This window comes from Hemitrygon akajei, chromosome 6 (assembly GCF_048418815.1).
Source record: "Hemitrygon akajei chromosome 6, sHemAka1.3, whole genome shotgun sequence".
NCBI classification, from domain to species: domain Eukaryota; kingdom Metazoa; phylum Chordata; class Chondrichthyes; order Myliobatiformes; family Dasyatidae; genus Hemitrygon; species Hemitrygon akajei.
In genome coordinates, this window is record NC_133129.1 from 102,436,687 (window position 1) to 102,461,598 (window position 24,912).

At 42.9% G+C, this 24,912-nt stretch overlaps 1 protein-coding gene across 3 annotated transcripts in view; it reads right to left on the minus strand.

Moving 5' to 3' along the window:
- Positions 1–24,912, minus strand: part of LOC140729367 (E3 ubiquitin-protein ligase RNF167-like) — a 203,392-nt gene continuing 178,480 nt past the window's right edge. For all 3 annotated transcript variants that reach the window (XM_073049026.1, XM_073049027.1, XM_073049028.1), the window contains 2 exons: positions 22,603–22,683; positions 1–7,848 (listed from right to left, as the gene is read on the minus strand). In XM_073049026.1, coding sequence (XP_072905127.1) covers positions 7,466–7,848; positions 22,603–22,683 — 464 coding nt within the window. In that variant the 3' untranslated portion in view covers positions 1–7,465. The remainder of the gene's footprint in view (positions 7,849–22,602; positions 22,684–24,912) is intronic.

Sequence of the window (24,912 nt, forward strand, 5' to 3'; positions counted from 1 at the left end):
TCCTTATCCAGTCTTTTATTTGAAGTTAAAGATCCCTTAAAAATTACACGATAGAAAATGAAGTTAAGCATTTCATGGCATGCATTTAAATTTAAGAAAATGAGTGAACAGAGATCATTAGAATTCAGAACTACTTCAGCAGCAACATTACCCTAATGTGCAGCTTCCGGCAGCATTCCTTTCAGATGTAATGGGGTAAATCCACACAAGGTATGAAAGCAAATGTCCAACTGAATGTTCTGCATCCATGGGGAGCGCTACTCACTCCTACGGAATGGCTCCATCCTTGTTCAATGTTACTAGTGTTGGCAGACAACACTCAGTGGCCACTTCATGAGACACACCTGTACACCTGTTTGTTAATGCAAATATCTAATCAGCCAATTACTCAATGCATAAAAGCAGGCAGGTTTCAGTTGTTGTTCAGACCAAACATCAGAATGGGAAAGAAATGTGACCGTGGAATGATTGTTGGTGCCAGACAGGGTGATTTGAGTACCTCAGAAACTGCTGATCTCCTGGGATTTTCACACACAACAGTCTTAGGAGTTTTCAGAAAATGGTGTGAAAAAACAAAAAAAAACAGACTAAGCGGCAGTTCTGCAGGTGAAAACATCTTATTAATGGGAGAGGTCAGAGGAGAATGATCAAGTTGACTTAGGAGACTGGTTCAAGTTGACAGGAAGGTGACAGTAACTCAAATAACTACGCGTTACAACAATGGTGTGCAGAAGAGCATCTCTGAATGAACAACACATCGAACCTTGAAGTGGATGGGCTGCAGCAGCAGAAGACCATGAGCATACACACAGTGGCCAATTTATGAGGTAAATAAAGTGGCCACTGTGTGTATTTCACCCCCAAGCCATCACCCACTGTCCCCCTGGAGATGATTGTTTTTCTAACTGGAGAAAGACCATTGAAATCCAATCACTGTTTTAGGAGTGGCCTCTCAGTAAATCTTTGGAAATGGATAGAGCCAGTATTGGAGGGAGAGGATGTTATCTTTAGTAGGTGATTCCTACTCTAAAAAGAGAGTGCTACATTACCTTTCCCCCAAGTCATGGTAAGTGTGTTTTCCTGACAACCAGTTTCAATACACAGCCATGTCTCAGCAAACCAGTTCTGTGAGTTCTGGGCATATCGGTTACTTAGATACAACAGATTACCTTTTCTAAATTTCTATGAATACTAACAAAACAATTCTCGACAAGTTTTTATCTTTCTATTCCAACAGGTATGTAGAGTACATACACATCCTTAAACAATGCAGTCAGAGGTGTGCAGAGTCATGCAGCGTCAATCTTCAACATGAACCCCTTGCCCCAGAGAATATATACAGTATTACAGTACAAGGGTGATAATGACGCTTTCTATGTATCACAAGTCAAACTCCACCACATTTTATCAACACGCGTCTGCTTTAGCTATTACACTAACACGAGACAATCTGTGGATGTTGGAAATCCAAAGCAACAACACAAAATGCTGAAGGAACTCAGCAGGCCAGGCAGCATCGATGGAAAAGAGTAAACAGTTGACATTTTAGACTGAGACCCTTCACCAGGACTCTGACTGCATTGTTTAAGGATGGATGTGTATGTACTCTACATATCCATTGGAACAGAACTTGTCAAGAATTGTTTTGTTCATGTTAATAAAAGGATAATAAATTTGAATGCGTTGTTAGGGATGAAAAGAGAGGAGGAGGTGGAGAGTATCTTAAATGTATCTATTTTAATGTTAGGAGCATTGTAAGAAAGGTGGATGAGCTTAAAGCGTGGATTGATACCTGGAATTAGTTGCTTCAGGTGTGATAGAGTAGGAGGGGCCAGAGGAGGAGGTGTTGCATTGCTTGTCCGAGAAAATCTTATGGTGGTGCTTTGGAAGGATAGATTAGAGAGCTCCTCTAGGGAGGCTATTTGGGTGGAATTGAGGAATGGGAAAGGTGTAGTAACACTGATAGGAGTGTATTATAGGCCACCTAATGGGGAGCGTGAGTTGGAAGAGCAAATGTGTAAGGAGATAGCAGATATTTGTAGTAAACACAAGGTGGTGATTGTGGGAGATTTTAATTTTCCACACATAGATCGGGAAGCTCATTCTGTAAAAGGGCTGGATGGTTTAGAGTTTGTGAAATGTGTGCAGGATAGTTTTTTGCAACAATACATAGAAGTACCGACTAGAGATGGGGCAGTGTTGGATCCCCTGTTAGGGAATGCGATAGGTCAGCTGACAGATGTATGTGTTGGGGAGCACTTCGGGTCCAGTGATCACAATAGCATTAGCTTCAATATAATTATGGAGAAGGACAGGACTGGACCTAGAGTTGAGATTTTTGATTGGAGAAAGGCTAACTTTGAGGAGATACGAAGGGATTTAGAGAGAGTGGATTGGGTCAAGTTGTTTTATGGGAAGGATGTCATAGAGAAATGGAGGTTATTTAAGGGTGAAATTATGAGGGTACAGAATCTTTATGTTCCTGTTAGGTTGAAAGGAAAGGTTAAAGGTTTGAAAGCGCTATGGTTTTCAAGGGATATTAGAAACTTGGTTCGGAAAAAGAGGGATGTCTACAATAGATATAGGCAGCATGGAGTAAAGGAATTGCTCGAGGAATATAAAGAATGTAAAAGGAATCTTAAGAAAGAGATTAGAAAAGCTAAAAGAAGATATGAGTTTGGTTTGGCAAATAAGGTGGAAGTAAATCCGAAAGGTTTCTACAGTTATATTAAAAGCAAGAAGATAGTGAGGGATAAAATTGGTCCCTTAGAGAATCAGGGTGGTCAGCTATGTGTGGAGCCGAGGGAGATGGGAGAGATTTTGAACGATTTCTTCTCTTCGGTATTCACTAAGGAGAAGGATATTGAATTGTGTAAGGTGTGGGAAACAAGTAAGGAAGTTATGGAACCTGTGACAATTAAAGAGGTGGAAGTACTGGCGCTTTTAAGAAATTTAAAAGTGGATAAATCTCCGGGTCCTGACAGGATATTCCCCAGGACCTTGAGGGAAGTTTGTGTAGAGATAGCAGGAGCTCTGACGGAGATCTTTCAGATGTCATTAGAAACGGGGATTGTGCCGGAGGATTGGCGTATTGCTCATGTGGTTCCATTGTTTAAAAAGGGTTCTAGAAGTAAGCCTAGCAATTATAGACCTGTCAGTTTGACATCAGTGGTGGGTAAATTAATGGAAAGTATTCTTAGAGATAGTATTTATAATTATCTGGATAGACAAGATCTGATTAGGAGTAGCCAGCATAGATTTGTGCGTGGAAGGTCATGTTTGACAAACCTTATTGAATTTTTTGAAGAAGTTACGAGGAATGTTGACGAGGGTAAGGCAGTGGATGTAGTCTATATGGACTTCAGCAAGGCCTTTGACAAAGTTCCACATGGAAGGTTAGTTAAGAAGGTTCAGTCGTCAGGTATTAATGCTGGAGTAATAAAATGGATTCAACAGTAGCTAGATGGGAGATGCCAGAGAGTAGTGGTGGATAATTGTTTATCGGGATGGAGGCCGGTGACTAGCGGGGTGCCTCAGGGATCTGTTTTGGGCCCAATATTGTTTGTAATATACATAAATGATCTGGATGATGGGATGGTAAATTGGATTAGTAAGTATGCCGATGATACTAAGGTAGGAGGTGTTGTGGATAATGAGGTGGGTTTTCAAAGCTTGCAGGGAGATTTATGCCGGTTAGAAGAATGGGCTGAACGTTGGCAGATGGAGTTTAATGCTGAGAAGTGTGAGGTTCTACATTTTGGCGGGAATAATCCAAACAGAACATACAGGGTAAATGGTAGGGCATTGAGGAATGCAGTGGAACAGAGAGATCTAGGAATAACAGTGCATAGTTCCCTGAAGGTGGAGTCTCATGTAGATAGGGTGGTGAAGAAGGCTTTTGGAACGCTGGCCTTTATAAATCAGAGCATTGAGTACAGAAGTTGGGATGTAATGTTAAAATTGTACAAGGCATTGGTAAGGCCAAATTTGGAATATTGTGTACAGTTCTGGTCACCGAATTATAGGAAAGATATCAATAAATTAGAGAAAGTGCAGAGACGATTTACTAGGATGTTACCTGGGTTTCAGCACTTAAGTTACAGAGAAAGGTTGAACAAGTTAGGTCTCTATTCATTGGAGCGTAGAAGGTTGAGGGGGGATTTGATCGAGGTATTTAAAACTTTGAGAAGGATAGATAGAGTTGACGTGAATAGGCTGTTTCCATTGAGAGTAGGGGAGATTCAAACGAGAGGACATGATTTGAGAGTTAGGGGGCAAAAGTTTAAGGGAAACACGAGGGGGTATTTCTTTACTCAGAGAGTGATAGCTGTGTGGAATGAGCTTCCTGTAGAAGTAGTAGAGGCCAGTTCAGTTGTGTCATTTAAGGTAAAATTGGATAGGTATATGGACAGGAAAGGAGTGGAGGGTTATGGGCTGAGTGCGGGTAGGTGGGACTAGGTGAGATTAAGAGTTCGGCACGGACTAGGAGGGCCGAGATGGCCTGTTTCCGTGCTGTGATTGTTATATGGTTATTTACTCTAAATCTATCAATGCAGGTATTTATATTTATGTTCAGGTAGAAATTTAAGATCCTATTTACTCTTTTCCATAGAAGCGAACTGATCTGCTGAGTTGCTCCAGCATTTTGTGTGTGTTACACTGCTGCTATTCTTATTTTGTTGATTTCAGATGCAGCACGGTACAAACCCTTCAAGCCACACCACCCAGCAACCCGATTTAACACTAGCCTAATTACAGGACAATTAACCTCCTAACTAGTTTATCTTCAGACTGTGGGAGGAAACCTATGAGGAGCACATAGAAATTCCTCACAGACAGTAGCGGGAAGTGAACCCAGGCCATTGGTACTGTAAGGTGTTATGCTAACCACTATGCTACCATGCCGCCCCAATGTTTAGCTATTTATCCAAAAATGACATTCCAGTTTTATTCTTTCTGAACCTTTTACAGACCATTTGCGTCCACCTTCAGGCCTTTTTGTAACTTTGCACAATGCTCTGGGATTGTTTCAGCAGCTGGTTAATGCTGTTTGGAGGTTGTTGGAAGGTGAGCATCACAGGACGGACAAGGCTGTTCGTACCTTCACATTCAGATTTTGACAGGTCTAGCTTTGTAGTGCTCAAAGGGCAAAGCTAATGCTACAGTTCAACATATTAACAAGGAAAAGTTAGTGTTTTCTGACTGAGCCAACAGTTTTTGGCAGGTGGTAGGCTCCCAATTCTGCATGCTCAAACAGTACAAGAGCCAACCCGTTGTGTTAAACTTCCTCTGTTTAAATCACTAATCAAAAAGATTCATGATTTCACTGTGACAGTGACCAGTGTGTGTCAGCATTAATTGGATGGAGGGTAATTGGAGAGTGATTTACAGCAGCTGATCCCACCAGCTTCACTGCGTTTAAATTACCAGACAGCTGAGTTCATCAAACGCTCAGAATTAAACACATTTTGTTGTATTATAATTTAGGTAGTAGAAGGGAAGGGAACAAACCAGAGATCAACAAGGTAAGAAACAAAGTTAATCAGAATACCAGTGATAATAATAACCGAGTGAGTGCCAATGAACAATCAGCGAGACATTACTTTCTCAGCACAATCTCTAGTGAAACTTGCTGCCCATAGTAAATTCCTGTTAGGAATACTCCTGCGTTTTATGTGTTTTGAACAGGTATGAAATGAGGAGACAGATTGAAAAGTAATCTTGTAAATAGATGTTATTCAATATTAAGTCTTAAGGCTCATTAACAAAAAGGGCTTCAGAATTTGTCTGACTGAGCGAAGCCTCCATCTGAAGCCCCTTTGCAGACAATGAAACACAAAGGAGCAGCAGCAATTTCAGTTCTGATCAGAAGCTCAGTCAGTCTCACAAGAGCTGTAGCTGACAAGGACAATGTTGTAACATGGGCCAGGGTGCAGATATTCCCCAGCTATCTGTACTCTGGCATGGTACAGTCCAACAGTTGAGCAAACACAGGTACAGGTTCAGGTATAGGTATCGGTGTAGGTACAAACACAGATGTAGGTGTAGGTACAAACACAGACACAGGCGTGGGTGCAAACACAGGTACAGGTGAAGTTGCGGGTGTAAACACAGATACACTAGAGCAAAGAGCCAGGTTCGTCCATCTCCATCAACATCTACATCATTTATTTTTATACTGAAATTTGTCCTCTACTGTGCCTATTGTCTTGCTTATTATTTATTTATTAATTTATTAATTGTTATACTGCCCTGCACTGTTTTCTGCACTTTATGTAGTCCTATAGTCTAGTGTGGTTTTTATGTTGTTTTACGTAGTCTAGTGTAGCCTTGTGCTGTCTCACAGAGTCTAGTGTAGTTTTGTGTTGTTTCATGTAGCACCAGGGTCCTGGAGGAGTGTTGTTTGGTTTTTACTGTGTACTGTACCAGCAGTTTATGGTCGAAATGACAATAAAAAGCCACTTGACTTGACAACATACAATCAAATGGCCCCTGAACTGGCATTAGCATAAAGCCAAGCTCTTCCTGCAGCTGGTCACAATTGCCAGGAATTGAGACAAATTCTCCAATCACTGATCTATTTCTGCACATCAAGTGCTTGTGAAGCAGGGTGAAAGAACAGGAATTAGTTACACTCCCAGGACTTACTGCTATTACACACCCACGTTACACAACATGATTCATGTTACACACCCATGACTCATTACTGTTATTACTCATTGACACTCTGAACTGGGCCAAGAGAGATAGTACCAGGCCACACCTCAGGCTGGTTTTCCTGCCCCCTGTACCTCTAGCTTTCCTTTCATAACTCACACTTAATGCTATCATCAATTCTAACAGCTACCTTCTCAATTAGATGCCTATAACAAACAAGGAAATTTTGGTGAATGTGCTTTTAAAATGTAGTATAAAAGTGAGGGAGCTTATTAAGCAGAGATATCAGTAGGCATAGAGAGATCAGTTGGGGGCTCCAGTTCACAGGCCTCAGACACTTGGAGCCTCGCGGTTCCCTTTGTTTCAGCCCCTTTCTGTGAGCTCTAGCAGCAGCCCACAGTGCAAAGGCTACACCCATTAAGCTGTCGTCTCTAGAACAGCAAGGGGCTGGGTCCTTGTTTGCTACGGTGCTGGGGGGAAGAGGAAATTCACACTAATCAGGAATCCCCAGCCCCATTCAATATCCTTCTCTCAGAAATTTGGTTCATTTTGTATTGTTGGCACTGAGTGAGATTTCTGTAAAGCTGCAGAAGCAGTTGGGTGATGGACTATCGCTGTTGGGTGACAACTAATCCAGACCACTGCCAACTGCCAATGCACCAACAGCACAACCAACTATATACACACACATGCATTTCTTCAAAAGGAGTCTGAAACAAATTCTAAGTACAGTCCCATCAGAGGTTGAGTCGGAAGTGAATGATTGCAGGATAACAGAAGAAAGGTCAGTATAAAGTCAGACTGCTGTTTATACGTTGAAAACATTTCCAGAATAGAGGTTTGACTCAGACCCAGGTGAGGTACTGTTTGAAGTATTACTCTGTCCCTCCTGTTTGTGGTCCTCTGCTGGGTTTTCCTCAGAGTGAGCCCCCCTGGAATCGGACTCAAACCTGTCGTCGGTGCCCTGATGGCCAAGGGAGTGAGCCATGGCGCCGAAGGACTGCGGGCTGGTAGATGATGACGCCTGGAGAAGTGGCGTCCGCTCCGACTGCTGCTCCCCCTCCTCTGTCTGAAATTCCCCCTCGGAATCTGACTCAGAGTCATTGGCTGAGCGAAGAACTCGTTGCTTGCACACTGGGCATGTCTTCCGGGTTTGCGTCAGCCACGTGTCCACACATTTACAATGGTAAGCTGGAGAAGCAACACAGCTCATTAACAAAACAATGTCTCCAATTAAATCCCAAGGTACACAGCATTCATAAACCACAAAGCCTTGACTTTCGCTGTACTTTTTAAGAAAACCATTGGGCAATTCTTTAGAAATAATAAAACAAATAAATTTGCATTAATTAAAGAAAAAACATTCTCTGAACAGGAAGAATCGACTGCTTTGCATGTGTTTTAAGAATGGCCTGAACATACAGACCCAGCAATGCCAGTAAACTTTGGTTTAAGGTGGCTTTGGTAAGACACAAACAAATCTACAACTCTATTAATCATGCTCTTTCTGAACAACGATCACTGCAATCAATAGCCTGTAACTTCCCTTCTGGTGCTGTGCCTTTGAACCGACTGTACAACCTGGTATTTTTGTGGTGTTCTGGGGGATTTGTTGAACTGAAGACTCAAATCCTGTGGTGACGTAGCAAAGGTGATGGTGCCCAGGCCTGAGAGTGAGGAAACAGTCGATGTTTGGCCATTACTTGAGGCTGAAACAAAACAGCGGTGCCTGGGCTGAAGAGCAAGCAACAAGCCAATGCTTGGCTCATTTAAGCACTGGACCAGATCGAAAGGATCAGGTATGGGGCAAATTGAAGAGGCAGGGCCGGATTCAAGAGCAAGGAACTAGCCAGTATTTGGCTGATTTAAGTGCAAGGCCAGGTTAAAAAGGTTGAGGTGTTTAGAATGGAGGTGAGGGACAGGCCAATTCTGTGTGAAGTTTACTGAGGCTGGCAACTAACAGCTGCAGCGCTGAAATGACTTTGTGGCTGTGAGCTCACTTTCGTGAACATTACCGTAGTTCTGAGTGTTATGTGTTTACTTTTTATTGTTTGCATGGTCTGTTCTTTTTTCTGCACACTGGAGTCGATAGGATTTCTTTGTTTTTGTGGCTGCCTGTAAGAAAACAAATTTCAAGGTTGTATATAGCATACATGCTTTGATAATAAATGGGATCAACCTGAAATGTTAACCTGGCTTCTTGCTCTCTTCACAGATGTTGCCAGACCTGCTATACATTCAGCTATTTTCAACCATAAAGCCATTAGACATAGGAGCAGAATTAGGCCATTTGGCCCATCAAGTCTGCTCTGCCATTTCATCATGGCTAATCCATTCCCCTGCCTTAAATACACCCAATCACATCTTTAAAGAAATCCTTCCTCATCTTCACTCCAAATGGACGCCCTCTACTTTGAGGGTGTCCTCTGGTCTTAAGACTTCCCCACCAAAAGAAACCTCCTTTCCACGTCCACTCTATCAAGGCCTTTCAAAATGCAACATCCTCCCTCATTGTTCAAAATTCCAGTAAGTACAACCCCAGAGCCATTAAATGCCCCTCATGTTAACTCTTTCAATCCCAAAATCATGTTTGCGAATCTCCTTTGATCCCTCTCCAATGTCAGCACATCCATTCTTAGACCAAAACTGCTTGCAATACTCCAAGTCAGGCCTCACCATAGCCTTAAAAAACCTCAACATTACATCCTTGCTAATTATTCTAGTCATTCTGTTGCTCTTTATCTTAGCATCATCTATACAGCTGTGGGGAACTGTCTCCAATGCTGCCGAATCTGAACTCTGCCCTCCTGACCTCCAGGCAAACTGACTGAGGCACAGGGCACTGATTACAAGATGCAATCCCGTCTGTGAAGAATCTATCAACCTCTGCCTTAAAAATACATAAAGACTTGGCCTCCACAGCTGCCCGTGGCAACAAGCTCCACAGATTCACCACACTCTGGCTAAAGTTGTTCCTCCTCTCTATTCTAAAAGGATGCCCCTTTATTTTGAGGCTGTGTCCTCTAGTCTTATACACTCCCACCATAGCAAACATCCTCTCCATATCTATTCTATCAATGCCTTTCACCATTCCATAGTTTCAATTAGGTCACCCCTCAATCTTCTAAATTCCAGTGAATACAGGTCCAAAGCCATATGACAAACCATTTAATCCTGGAATCATTTTTATGAGCCTTCTCTGAATGATCTCCAGTTTCAGCACATCATTTCTAAGATAAGGGGACCAACACTGCACACAGAACTCCAAGTGAGGCCTCACCAGTGCTTTATAAAGTCTCAACATTACATCTTTGCTTTTATATTCTCATCCTCTTGAAATTAATTGCACTTTGGTCTTCCTCACCACAGACTCAACCTGCAAATTAATATTTAATTTGCACAAGCACTCCTAAACAAATCTCTTTTGGCCTCAGATATTTGTATTTTCTCTCCATTTAGAAAATACTCAACTCTTTCAATTATTCTACCTAAGTGCATGGCCATACACTTCCCAACACTGTATTCCATCTGCCATTTTGTTGCCCAATCTCCTAAGTCCTTCTGTAACCTACCTGCCCCTCCACCTATCTTCACATCATTGGCATATGATGTAAAAAGAATCAGTCCCAGCACAGACCCCTGTGGAACACCACTAGTCACCAGCAGCCAACCAGAAAAGGCTCCCTTTATTCCCACTCTTTGTCTCCTGCCAATAAGCCATTGCTTTATCTCTGCTAGACTGTTTCTTGTAATACCACAGACCCCAAGATCCCTCTGATCCTCCACACTGCAAAGAGTCTTACCATCATTCTGCCATCATAGCTGACCTACCAAAATGACCCACCTCACACTTTAACTCCATCTGCCACTTCTCAGTCCAGTTTTGCATCCTATCAATGTCCCGCTGTAACCTCTGACAGCCCTCCACACTATCCACAATACCCCCAACCTTTGTGTCATCAGCAAATTAACTAACCTATCCCTCCACTCCTTCATCCAGGTCATTTATAAAAATCACAAAGAGTAGGGGTCCTAGAACAGATCCCTGAGGCACACCACTGGTGACCAACATCCATGCAGAATATGACCCGTCTACAACGACTCTTTGCCTTCTGTGGGCAAGCCAGTTCTGGATCCACAAAGCAAGGTCCCCTTGGATCCCATGACTCCTTACTTTCTCAATAAGCCTTATCAAATGCCTTGCTGAAATCCATATACACTGCTCTACCTTCATCAATGTGTTTAGTCACATCCTCAAAAAATTCCAATCAGGCTCATAGATACGACCTACCTTTCAAAAAGCCATGCCGACTATTCCTAATCATATTATACCTCTCCATATGTTCATAAACCTTGCCTCTCAGGATCTTCTCCATCAACTTACCAACCACTGAAGTAAGACTCACCGGTCTATAATTTCCTGGGCTATCTCTAACTCCCTTTTTTTTGTAATTTATTTTTTATTGAAGTTCATCATCGAACAAACATTTCAATGGAACAACCTCTGCAACCCTTCAATCCTCTGGAACCTTTCCCGTCCCCATTGATGATGAAAGAATTATCGCCAGAGGCTCAGCAATCTTCTCCCTCACCTCCTGGGGTACATCTCGTCTGGTCCCGGCGACTTATCCAACTTGATGCTTTCTAAAAGCTCTTTCTTAATATCTAAATGCTTAAGCCTTTCAGTCCGCTCTAAGTCATCCCTACAATCGCCAAGATCCTATTCGTAGTGAATACTGAAGCAATGTACTCATTAAGTACCACACACAAAATGCTGGTGGAACGCAGCAGGCCAGGCAGCATCTATAGGGAGAAGCGCTGTCGATGTTTTGGGCCAAGACCCTTCGTCAGGACTAACTGAAAGGAAAGATAGTAAGAGATTTGAAAGTAGGAGGGAGAGGGGAAAATGCATAATGATAGGAGAAGACCAGAGGGGATGGGGTGAAGCTGAGAGCCAGACAGGTGATTGGCAAAAGGGATACAGAGCTGGAGAAGGGAAAGGATCATGGGACGGGAGGCCTAGGGAGAAAGAAAGGGGGAGGGGAGCACCAGAGGAAGATGGAGAACAGGCAGAGTGATGAGCAGTGAGAGAGGAAAAAAAAACAAATTAAATATATCAGGGATGGGGTAAGAAGGGGAGGGGCATTAACAGAAGTTAGAGAAGTCAATGTTCATGCCATCAGGTTGGAGGCTACCCAGCCAGTATATAAGGTGTTGTTCCTCCAACCTGAGTGTGGCTTCATCTTGACAGTAGAGGAGGCCATGGATAGACATATCAGAATGGAAATGGGATGTGGAATTAAAATGTGTGGCTACTGGGAGATCCTGCTTTCTCTGATGGACAGAGCGTAGGTGTTCAGCGGAAACGAGGTACTCATTAAGTACCTCTGCTGTCTCCTCTAGTTCCATACACACTTTTCCACTGTCACACTGGCCTTATTCTCTCATGTCTTATCCTCTTGCTCTTCACATACTTGTAGAATGCCTTGAGGTTTTCCTTAATCCTGTCTGCCAAGGCCTTCTCATGGCCCCTTCTGGCTCTCCTAATTTCTTTCTTGAGCTCCTTCCTGCTAGCCTTATAATCTTCTAGATCTCTATCACTGCCTAGTTTTTTTGAACCTTTTGAAAGTTCTTCTTGACTAGATTTACAAGTCTTTGTACACCATGGTTCCTGTACCCCACCATCCTTTCCGTCTCGTTGGAACGTACCCATGCAGAGCTCCACGCAAATATCCCCTGAACATTTGCCACATTTCTTCTGTACATTTCCCTGAGAACATCTGTTCCCAATTTATGCTTCCAAGTTCCTGCCTGATAGCTTCATATTTCCCCTTACTCCAATTAAACGCTTTCCTAACTTGTCTGTTCCTATCCCTCGCCAATGCTATTGTAAAGGAGATAGAATTATGATCACTATCTCCAAAATGCTCTCTCACTGACAGATCTGACACCTGACCAGGTTCATTTCCCAATACCAGATCAAGTACAGCCTCTCCTCTTGTAGACTTATCTATATATTGTGTCAAGAAACCTTCCTGAACACACCTAACAAACTCCACCCCATCTAAACCTCTTGCTCTAGGGACATGCCAATCAATAGTTGGGAAATGACAACCCTGTTGTTATTACACCTTTCCAGAATCTGTCTCCCTATCTGCTCCTCGATGCCCCTGTTACTATTGGGTGGTCTATAAAAAATACCCAGTAGAGTTATCGACGCCTTCCTGTTCCTAACTTCCACCCTCAGAGACTCCATGGACAATCCCTTGATGTCTTCCTCTTTTTCTGCAGCTGTGACACTATCTCTGATCAACAGTGCCAAACCCCCACCTCTTTTGCCTCCCTCCCTGTCCTTTCTGAAACATCTAAAGCCTGGCACTCGAAGTAACCATTCCTGCCCCTGAGCCATCTAAGTCTCTGTAATAGCCACAACATCATAGTTCCAAGTATTGATCGACGCTCTAAGCTCATCCGGTTTGTTCATAATACTCCTTGCATTAAAATAGACATCGCAAACCATTGGTCTGAGTTCGTCCCTTCCCTATCGCGTGCCTATCCTCCCTCTTGCACTTGTCTCCAAGCTTTCTCTCTTAGTGAGCCAACTGCCTCTTCCTCCATCTCTTCAGTTTGGTTCCCACCCCCACCTCCAGCAATCATAGCTTAAACTCTCCCCAAAAGCCTTAGCAAACTTCTCCGCCAGGATATTGGTCCCCCTGGGATTCAAGTGCAACCCGTTGTTTTTGTATAGGCCACTCCTGCTTCAAAAGAGGTCCCAATGATCCAGAAATCTAAATCCCTGCCCCCTGCTCCAATCCCTCAGCCACGCATTTATTTTCCACCTCACTCCATTCCTATACTCACTATCATGTGGCACAGGCAGTAATCTCAAGGTCACTACCTTTGTGGTCCTGCTTCTCAACTTCCTTCCTAACTCCCTGTAGTCTGCTTTCAGGACCTCTTCCCTTTTCCTGCCTATGTTGTTGATACCAATATGTGCCACGACCTCTGGCTGTTCTCCTTCCCACAGCAGGATATCTTGGACACGATCCTGGCACCTGGGAAGCAAACTACCATCTGAGTTTCTTTCCTGCGTCTACAGAATCACCTGTCTGACCCCCTAACTAGAGTCCCCTATCACTACTGCCTTCCTCTTCCCTTCCCAACCCTTCTGAGCCACAGGGCCAGACTCTGTGCCAGAGGCATGGCCACTGTTGCTTCTCCCAGGAAGGCTGTCCCCCCCCAACAGTACTCAAGCAGGAGTACTTATTGTTAAGGGGTACAACCACAGGGGTTCTCTCTAGCGTCTGACTCCTGCCCTTCCCTCTCCGACTGTTACCCACTTAACTGACTCCTCAGGCCCTGGTGTGACTACCTGCCTATAGCTCGTCTCTCTCACCTCCTCGCTCTCCCTGACCAGATGAAAGTCATCGAGCTGCAACTCCAGTTCCCTAACCAGATCCCTAATGAGCTGCAGCTCGACCCACCTGGCACAGATGTGGCCTTCCGGGAGGCTGAGAGTCTCCCGGACTTCCCACATCTGACACCGAGTACAGAACACAGGCCTCACACATATACTTCCCTATCTGTAATTTACACAGATAACCTACCTCGCCTTGACCCATTATTGCCTAAGCCCCATTGAGCCAAAGCCTTCCTACTCTGTCTCCCTCTACTCCAACGTCTGCTCCCCTTACACCCACTCTATAAAGCTGTCTCCTTTTAAATTCCTCGGCGAAATCTCACATCTATCCAGTACTGAATGCTGACAATTTTTTGGCTCAGTCAGTAGGTTTCAAAACTGTGTGTAGACATTTCTCCTTCCCCCGACTGTTCATTCATTATGTGCCATGTCATACGACCAGGGCCATCATGGTCTTTCCATGATCATGATTATTCTTGGCAATCTTTTTTCTACAGAAATGATTTGTCATTGCCTTCTTCTGGGCAATGTTCTTACAAGGCAGGTGACCCCTGCCATTATCAATTCAATTCAGAGATTGTCTGTCTGGCGTAACCAGGGCTTGTGATATGCAGCAGCTGCTCATCTGACCATCCACCACCTACTCCTATGAGTTCACGTGATCCTGATCGGGGTCTAAGCAGTGCTACGCCTTGCCCAAGGGTGACCTGCAGGCTAGCAGAGGGAAGGAGCACCTGACACCTCCTTTGGTAGAGACTTGTCCACACCCTGCCATCCCCAATAACCCTATTATGAGATTATTACTAGTTTTCCTTTAGTTTTGAATACCAGCATATCACCTGCAGTCTGTATTGTGTGAATATAATAGTCATTACAGCTTTTCTTTGAGGAGAAGGTTCCTTGGACGTGTAAGGAACCTCATGAATGCGAGTTGCACCCTCTGTAAAGATCCAATACCTTTCTACTCCAATTAAAAGCTATTGTCCAAAAGGGAGAGGCACAAATAAAGCATTTAATTAAAAGGAGAGCGTAAATGGACTGCATTACATGTTGCACTGCCTTCTCAAATTCCAGTCCGCTGGGACGTGTCTATTTTTCTCATTAACCAATCCTAGGCATGTTTATGCTGATTCCATGGATCCAGTTCTCTTTTACACTAGTGTACTGGAAATGACATCAAACAATCAGGAATCTTGAATCTTAATCCCAGTGCTGCTCACTCACAGTCACTTAATGTTATTAGCTGTTAAAGTTCTCAGGGTAATCTGAGCCTCCACTTTCAATGTGGCAAGAAAACAACTTCATGACTACCAAGAGAAGGAAGTAATACTAAATGTTTCCAAAGCAGAGACAGTTAAGAGGTTGTTTAACAGGGTTGCTCAAAACCCTGAGAGGTTTAAAGAAAATGAGGGTTACTGACAGAGAACAAGGTTGAAAGGAATCGGTGAGGAATCACAGAGGGATTGCCACAGGTGCATGTGGAGGACAAGTTAGTGGGTATATTTAAGGTAGAGGTTGATAGATTAGTCAGGGCATGCAGGGATATGGGTAGAAGGCATGAGATTGGGGCTGAGAGGTGAATGGATCAGCCATGACTTAATGATGGAGCAGACTCGAGGGTCCAAATAGGCTAATTCTGTTCCTATCTTTAAAGGTCTTAAGGAAGAGGAGTTTCTTTATGCGCAGCTGTGATCTGCAATGCCCTGAAAGTTGGAAAGAAGGAGATTGAACAGGTGTGTTCAGAAGAGAATTGGATAACAAGTACACAGGGGTGTGGGGCGAGGGTCCAGTTGAAGAGCACACTCAGAGCCATAACATAGACATGAAGAATGAAATGCACTCTATCCTTGGACAATCGATGATTTTCTAAGTCAGTTCCTTGATTCTCACGAGCTCAAGTGAATACAGTTGTTGCCTTTTAATGATACCATCACCCATCTTCAACATTTCATCAGAACTCATTCAGAACAAGCATACAAAGACACTATCATGGAACTGTTTTTTAAATCATATTAACATGTGCACGTCTCCCAAGATACAGTCGTTGAACTTGGGCCACATGCTTGCTCAAAGCCAAAACACTAAAACTCATCTGCGATGTGGCACCATCTCTGGCCACTCACAAAGTCACAACTAAGCGATGTACCATCACTGCTACTTTTACTTGATGTACAGACTAAGCTAATGGATGCAAGAATGCATTCTTCATCCTGGGTTAGTGATCAGGAGCTGTAAACCAAATCCCATTATAGTAAGTTTCTAAGGACAACTACCATGTCGCAACTAGCTAACAAGAATGTTTCAACGAGTCCTCAGTATTCGTAAATGAGAGGCTGACAGCCAGAGGTTGTGGTCAATGTATAGTGTCTATAAAAAGTATTAATCCCACTCCCCGGAAGTTATCATGTTTTATTCTTTCACAACATTGAATCACAGTGGATTTAATTTGGCTTTTTTGACACTTATCAAAGTATTGAGTGTAAGAGTTGGAATGTTATGGTGAGGTTGTATAAGGCATTGGTGAGGCCGAATTTGGAGTACTGTGTGCAGTTTTGGTCACCAAATTACAGGAAGGATATTAATAAGGTTGAAAGAGTGCAGAGAAGATTTACGAGGATGTTGCCAGGACTTGCGAAACGAAGTTACAGAGAAAGGTTGAATAGGTTAGGACTTTATTCCCTGGAGCGTAGAAGAATGAGGGGAGATTTGATAGAGGTATATAAAATTATGATGGGTATAGATAGAGTGAATGCAAGCAGGCTTTTTCCACTGAGGCTAGGGGAGAAATAAACCAGAGGACATGGGTTAAGGGTGAAAAGTTTAAAGGGAACATGGGGAGGGGGCTTCTTCACACAGAGTGGTGGGAGTGTGGAATGAGTTGCCAGATGAAGTGGTAAATGCAGGCTCACTTTTAACATTTAAGAAAAACTTGGACATGGATGAGAGGGGTATAGAGGGACAGAGAGAGAGATCTAGGTGCAGGTCAGTGGGACTAGGCAGAAAAATGGTTCGGCACAGCCAAGAAGGGCCAAAAGGCCTGTTTCTGTGCTGTAATGTTCTATAGTGCTATGATCAACAGAAAAAGACTCTTTCATGTCAGTGAAAACATTTCTACAAAGTGATCGAAAATAATTACATAAATTGAAATTCACCCCCTTTAATTTCAATTGGTTCTAGTGAAAATACACCTGTATCTGGAAGGTCCAACAGCTGGTGAGTCAGTATCCTGGCAAAAACTACACCATGAAGACAAAAGAACACCACAAGCAACTCTGCCAAAAGGTTATTGAAAAGCACAAGTCAGGAGATGGATACAAGAAAAATTTCCAAGTCACTGAACATCCCTTGGAGTACAGTTAAGTCAATCATCAGGAAATGGAAAGAATATGGAAGTTGTAAATCTGCCCTGAGCAGGCCATCCTCAAAAACTGAGTGACTGTGCATAGACTAATGAGAGAGACCACCAACAGGTTTTAATGGCTAAGATGGGAGAGACTGTGCATACAAGAACTGCTGCTTCACCAGTCACAGCTTTATGGGAGAGAGGCAAAGAGAAAGCCACTGTTGAAAAGAACTCGCATGAAATCTTGGCTAGAGTTTGCCAGAAGGCAAGTGGGAGACTCTGAAGTCAGCTGGAAGAAGGCTCTATGCTCTGATGAAACCAAAATTGAGTTTTTTGGCCATCAGACTATGTTAGACAGAAGCCAAACATCACACATCCTCAAAAACACCCTGTCCCTACCAAGAAGAATGGTGGTGGCTGCATCATTCTGTGGGGATGCTTCACTGCAGTGGGCCTGGAAGGTTTGTGAAGGTAGAGGGTAAAATGAATGCAGCAAAATACAGGGAAATCCTGGAGGAAAACCTGATGAAGTCTGCAAGAGAACTGCAATTTGGCAGAAGATTTGTTTCCTAGCAAGACAATGACCCCAAGCATAAAGCCAAAGCTACACAGAAATGGCTCAAAAACAACAAAGTTAATGTCCTGGAGTGGCCAAGTCAGAGTCCAGACCTCAATCCAATTGAGAATTTGTGGCTAGACTTGAAAAGTGCTGTTCACTCACAATCCCCTTCAATCTGACAGAGCTTGAGCAGTTTTGTAAAGAATGTGGAAAAATTGCAGTGTCCAGATGTGCTAAGCTTTTAGAGACTTGTCCCCACAAACTCAAACTGTAATTGCTGCCAAAGGTGCATCTACTAAACACTAATGTGAAAGGGGTGAATACTTATGCAATCAATTATTCTGTGTTTTATATTTGTGATTAATTTAGATTATTTTGTAGAGATCTGTTTTTTGTAGAGACACAAAAGATTTTTTTGTCAAAAAAGCCAAATTAAATCTACTTTGATTCAATGGAGGTGTGCCATTTAGGTACAGGCAGGAAGGTTGTGCAAAGGGAGTTCAGGGAGTTAGGTGCTAAGTTAAGGGGCAGGACCTCCAGGGTTGCTATATACATGCAATGTGCTAGTGAGGTCAGAAGTAAAAACACTATACAGTTTAACACGTGGCTAAGGTGTTGGTGAAGGAAGGACAAATTTATGGATCACTGGCCCTCTTCCAGAGAAGGCTTGCACCTGAACTGGAAGGGGACAAAGATCCTAGCAGGAAGGTTTGATAATGCTGCACAGTGGGTTTAAACTAGAGTTGCAGGGAAAGGGAGCCAGAGTACCAGAACAGATAGTGGAGAGGTTTTGGAGACAGATATTGGTAAGATCTCAAAGTCACAAATCAAAAGGTTAAGCATGGTGTGAGCTACATATATTTCAATGCATGATGTATTGTAGGAAAGGCAGATAAGCTTGACATTGATCAATAATTGGAATTAAGAAGAGGGACGCCTCACGTCTTAATAAGCTGGTAAGGAAGGCGGGCTCTGTCGTGGGCAAAGTACTGGAGAGTTTAACATCGGTAGCTGAGCGAAGGGCGCTGAGTAGGCTACGGTCAATTATGGATAACTCTGAACATCCTCTACATAGCACCATCCTGAGACAGAGAAGCAGTTTCAGCGACAGGTTACTATCGATGCAATGCTCCTCAGACAGGATGAAGAGGTCAATACTCCCCAATGCCATTAGGCTTTACAATTCTACCGCCAGGACTTAAGAACTTTTTAAAGCTATTATTAATGCTTTTTGAGATGGTGATTTAGATGCATATCACTTTTTTTTTTACTGAGTTAAGTATTGTATGTAATTAGTTTTGCTACAACAAGTGTATGGGACATTGGAAAAAAGTTGAATTTCCCCATGGGGATGAATAAAGTATCTATCTATCTATCTTATGGTATTGTGATTAGTGAGACTTGATTGCAGGAGGAGCAGAACTGGCAACTCAATATTCCATTGTTTTAAACACAGCAGAGAGGTAAAGATTAAAGGCAGAGGAGTGGCACTACTAGTCAGAGAAAATGCCACAGCAGTGCTCAGTCAGGACAGACTGGAGAACTCATTTAGTGAGGCATAATGGGTGGAACTGAGAAATAAGAAAGGTATGATTTCATTAATGGGGCTATATTACAGGCTACTGAACAGTCTGCAGGAATTATAGGAACAAATTTGTAGAGATATAGCAGACTGTTGCAAGGAACATAAGGTTGTTATAGTAGGTGATTTTAAACTTTGCGCATATTGACTAGGTCTCCCATACTGTAAAAGGACTAGATGGAATAGAGTCTGTCAAACTTGTTCAGCAACGTTTCCTTAATCAGTACGTAGAAGTCCCAGTGAGAGAGTTTGCGATACTTGTTCAGCTATTAGGGAATGAGGAAGGGCAGGGGACAGATGGGAACACTTTGCATTTTGTGATCACAATGCCAATAATTTCAAAATATATATGCAAAAAGATAGGTCTGGTCTGCGGGTTGAGATGCTAAATTGGAGAAAGGCCAATTTTGATGCTATCACAAATAATCTGGCAAGTACGGATTGGGACAAGCTGTTTCCTGCCAAAGGTGTACTTGGTAAGTGGGAGGTCTTCAAAAGTGGAATTTTGAGAGTACAAAACTTGCATGTGCATGTCAGAAGAAAAGGTAAAGATAATAAGTGTAAGGAACCTTAGTTTTCAAGATATTGAGGCCCTGTTTAAGAGAAAAGAGGTGCACCGAGGGTATTGGCAGGTAGGAACAAATTAGGTACTTCGAGAACACTTAAGAAAGAAATCAGGAGGGCTAAAAGAAGGCATGAGGTTACCCTAGCAAACAAGGTGAAGGAGAATCCTAAGGGATTGTACAGATATGTTAAAAGCAAAAGGACTGTAAGGGCCAAAATTGTTCCTCTGGAAGATTAGAATGGTAATCTACGTGTAGAGCCAAAAGAGATGGGGGAGATCTTCAATAATTATTTTGCATCTATAATCAGGAAGTGGACACAGAGTCCATACGAGTGAGGCAAAGCAGCATCAACTTCATGGAGCTTATACAGTTTACAGAGGAGTAAGTGTTTGCTGTCCTGGCAAATCAGGGTGGATAAATCTCCAGGGCCCAACAAGGTGTTACCTTGCACCCTACAGGAGGCAAGCGCAGAAATTGCCAGGGCCCTAGCAGAGATACTTAAATCATCCTTAGCAACAGAAGTACCAGAGAATTGGAGGATAGCCGAAGTTGTTCCACTGTTTAAGAAAGACTCTAGACAAAGAACAGGAAATTATGGGCCAGAGAGTCTGAAATCAATAGTGGGAAAATTATTGGAAGGTATTCTAAGGGACTGAATATGTAAGTACTTGGATAGACATGGACTGATTAAGAAGAGTCACCATGGCTTTGTGAGTGGTAGGTCATGTCTAACCAATCTTACACAATTTTTTGAAGAAGTTAGCAAGAAAGTGGATGTTGTCTACATGGACTTTAGTATGTCATTTCACAAGGTCCTGCATGGGAGGTTGGTCAAGAAGGTTCGGTCGTTTGGCATTCAAAATGAGATAGTTAATTGGATTAGACAATGGCTTTGAGGGAGAAGCCAGAGAGTGGTAGTAGAGGGTTGCTTCTCTGACTACAGACCTGTGACCAGTGGAGTACTGCAGGGTTTAGTGTTGGGTCCTTTGTTGCTTGTTACCCATATCAACAATCGGGATGATAATGTAGTTAACTGGATAAGCAATATGTGGGTAACATCAACATTGAGAGTGCAGTGGACAGCAAGGAAAATTATTATGGCTTGCAGAAGGATCAGAATCAGCTGGAAAAATGAGCAGAAAAATGACAAACAGAATAAAATTCAGACAAGTGCAAGGTGTTGCACTTCGGTGGGACCAACCAGACAAGGTCTTACACTGGATACTGAAGATAATAAAAAAACACAAAATGCTGGCAGAACTCAGCAGGCCAGACAGCATCTATGGGAGGAGGTAGTGACGACGTTTCGGGCCGAAACCCTTCATTAGGAGGATACTGAAGATTGTGGTAGAACAAAGAGATCTGGGAATACATCTCTATAATTCGTTATATGTGGTGTCACGGGTAGCTAGGGTCATAAAGAAAGCTTCTGGCCCACTGACGTTCATAAATCCAAGTATAAGTACAGGAGATGGGGTGTTATGTTGAAGTTATATAAGACATTGGTAGGGCCTAATTTGGAGTATTGGGTGCAGTTTTGGTCACCGGAAAAATGTAAATAAGGTTGAAAGAGTACAGAGAAATTTTACAAGGATGTTGCTGGGTCTGGAGGAGAGTTATAAGGAAAGATTGAACAGGTTAGGTCTTTATTCCTTAGAATGTAGAAGGTTGAGAGGAGATTTGACAGAGATATACAAAATTATGAGGGGTATAGATCGGGTAAATGTAAACAGGCTTTTTTCCACTGAGGTTGGGTGGGACTACAAACAAAGGTCATGGGTTAAGGCTAAAAAGTGAAAATTTTAAGGGGAACACGAGGGGGAACTTCTTCACTCAGAGGGTCAACAAAAGCGGTACATGCAAGCTCGATTTCAGCGTTTAAGTGAGATTTGTACAGATACATGGATAGTAGTGTTATGGAGGACTATGGTCCCGATACAGGTTGATGGAAGTAGTCAGTGTACATTGTTTTGGCATGGACTAGATGGGCTGAAAGGCCCGTTTCTGTTCTGTACTTTTTTATGGCTCTACAATGTTTCAAATTTAGTGCCTTCCATATAAACATGGGATTTGTTAACCCAGAATTCTTTCTGCTGGAAGTCCATTAGCAATAGCAGAAGGGGAAAGTGGAGAAGAGAACATCTATTCCTTTTAGTAAGAGAACAAAAGACTGTTGTAACCACGACAGCGTCTCCCATGGTGTGACGGTGGCCGCCAAGGACAGCGGTGCAGATACTCACTCCTCAGTGACCTACTGCACTCTTGAAACTGCATGACTTTCGCTTTCACCAGTTCCAACCAAAATCCAAACATGTCACTTTGGATAACAGACAACCGACCCCGAAAAACAGCTTATCTCCCATGCAACTGCTTCCACGTCCTGTGCTCATGATCTCGTGTACATCTCTATAACCCCTGCTTCACAGTCTCTGGGTAGAAATCACCCTCTGCCTTGGATAGATTAGAATGACTTACCATGCGAGCAGGGCAGTATTCGAAGTTTGTCGCCCTCTTCGTACTCGTCAAGACAGATTGCACAAACATCATAACCATCTCCTGCATTGAAACAAAATGTTTACATTCTGTAACAAGACACCAGCACCCAACACAATATAAAAGAAAACAACAACTAAAACCAGGTCCCCATTGCTGACAAACCCATGCCTCCAATTACCAGCTCTCAGGGGGTTGTGAAAAAAAATAATTCAGGGAGATTTGGATGTGACTTGCTCTTTCAATGTGCTGGTGCGTTGATCAAAATGCAGCGTGTAACCATTTTTTGGGATGAGGTGAACACTGGCAAGGGGACAGCAGGAGGATAAATAACAATATTTCAAGAGTATGGTAATACTTGGTATACAGTGACACCTCAACCATTAAGGGGGATACAGTGACCTCCGTCACACGTTACTGGGTATACAGTGAAACCCTCACTGAATTACTGGGTGTACGGTGAACACCTCACCAGTGACTGGGGATACAGTGAACTCCTCACCCATGACTATGGGTGCAGTGACCCCCTCACCGGTTGCTGGGTGTACAATGAACCGCTCAGTTGTTGGTGGGTGTGTCGTGAACACTTAATTCACAGGAAGTGGTTTTAGGTTCTCAGTAAGTAGCTGTTTTCAGAAGAATGAGACTGCACACAAGTGATAATACCTTTTTTAATCTCTCAGAGCAGCCTCATCCAAATGGGGCTTTGGTTGAGAACAGCAATGTCCACTTTTTAAACATTCATTTAAAACTAAAAGCTATTTTAGTTTTAGGTGCAAGTCAAGGTGCAATTATTGTATAAACGTGTAAAAGTGCAGAACAGATGACAGATCAGAGGTGGGGTACTGCGTCGTGAGTGACGCATCTCCTGACGCACCACCCCATTCAACCGTCTATAAGTCGCAACTGAAGAATAGGATGGTTTACTCTACCACAATTCGGGGCAAAGCAGCCTGCTCGCTGACACACTGAGCATTACCCCTCCACCACCAGTACACAGTGACTGCATGTATAACATTGACAAACTCGCTGCAAAAAACAATGAGGCTCCTTCGACAAAAGCAACAATGGCATTTCTTTGAAGAGTGCTGCTGAGCCACCATCTTGATCTGCTATGGACTGCTATGTTCTCACAGTCCTATGACTTGACCTAGTGTTGATGAAATTAGAAGGAAGACTGCAGAGGGTGAGGTTGCATTCTGACATTAGCCCTTCCTGACATCAGCTCTGAAATTCACATCCTGTAATACTCTACTACCATTCCATTCACCAAGGCCTTGACGTTTGTTTTTTCACAACAGTGGCAACTAATTCCCCGCTCAGAGCAGGAAATTATTACATGGCCTGAAAACTGCACAGCACTTTAAATGCTTTTTTTAAAAAAAAAAAACAATATGCATATGGTCAATATTTAGAGTGAAAATTGAAAAAAAATCACATACTTTTGATTTTATTTATCAATTGAAGTTTACAATGAAATACAGTACACTCTGACCCTGCATACTACTGACTTGTTTCAACATGGTTATTCAATTCTTTTATTGAAATTTTTAAAAATGACAAAAATTAATTCTAAACAACACTGAAAACTTCTCAAGACTGGCCGCCATTACAGTAAACATTCAATTAGATAATGAGAGTGTTCTACATACTCTCTGAGCCACTCACTGCCAATCACACATTAGTTCACATTCTGTCTCCCCCATGTGTGTAAGTTTTTGCTTCCTCACTAATTTATTCCATTTTCCCCCCACCCATAATGCCTGGAAAATGGCCTGCAAATTCCAGTGAGGGTGGTACGTCTAAGATGACTAGGAAAAGCTTTAGTATGGCTGTGAAACTGCAAGTGACACAGCGTTCGAAAGCTGCTGAACAGAGTGTGGAAGAAGCCATGGCCAGAAGCATGCAACAATATCCTAGGATTATCCAGTCATCCAAAACATCGTTGAACTGGCCAATGAAGTGGGATCAGAGGCGATGTTGAAGAGTTACAGTATTCTCATGATGAGGGCCTTAATAACAAGGAGCTTCAAGAATTGGCAGAGCAACACATAGAGGTGTACAAGATGAGAGACATTGATCGTGTGGGTCATCAGAGGCTTTTTCACAGGGCTGAAATGGTTGCCGCAAGAGGACACAGGTTTAAGATGCTGGGGAGTAGGTACAGAGGAAATGTCAGGGGTAAGTTTTTTACTCAGAGTGGTGAGTGTGTAGAATGGGCTGCCGGCAATGGTGCTGGAGGTGGATAAGAGGCTTTTAGATAGGTACATGGAGCTTAGAGAAATAGAGGGC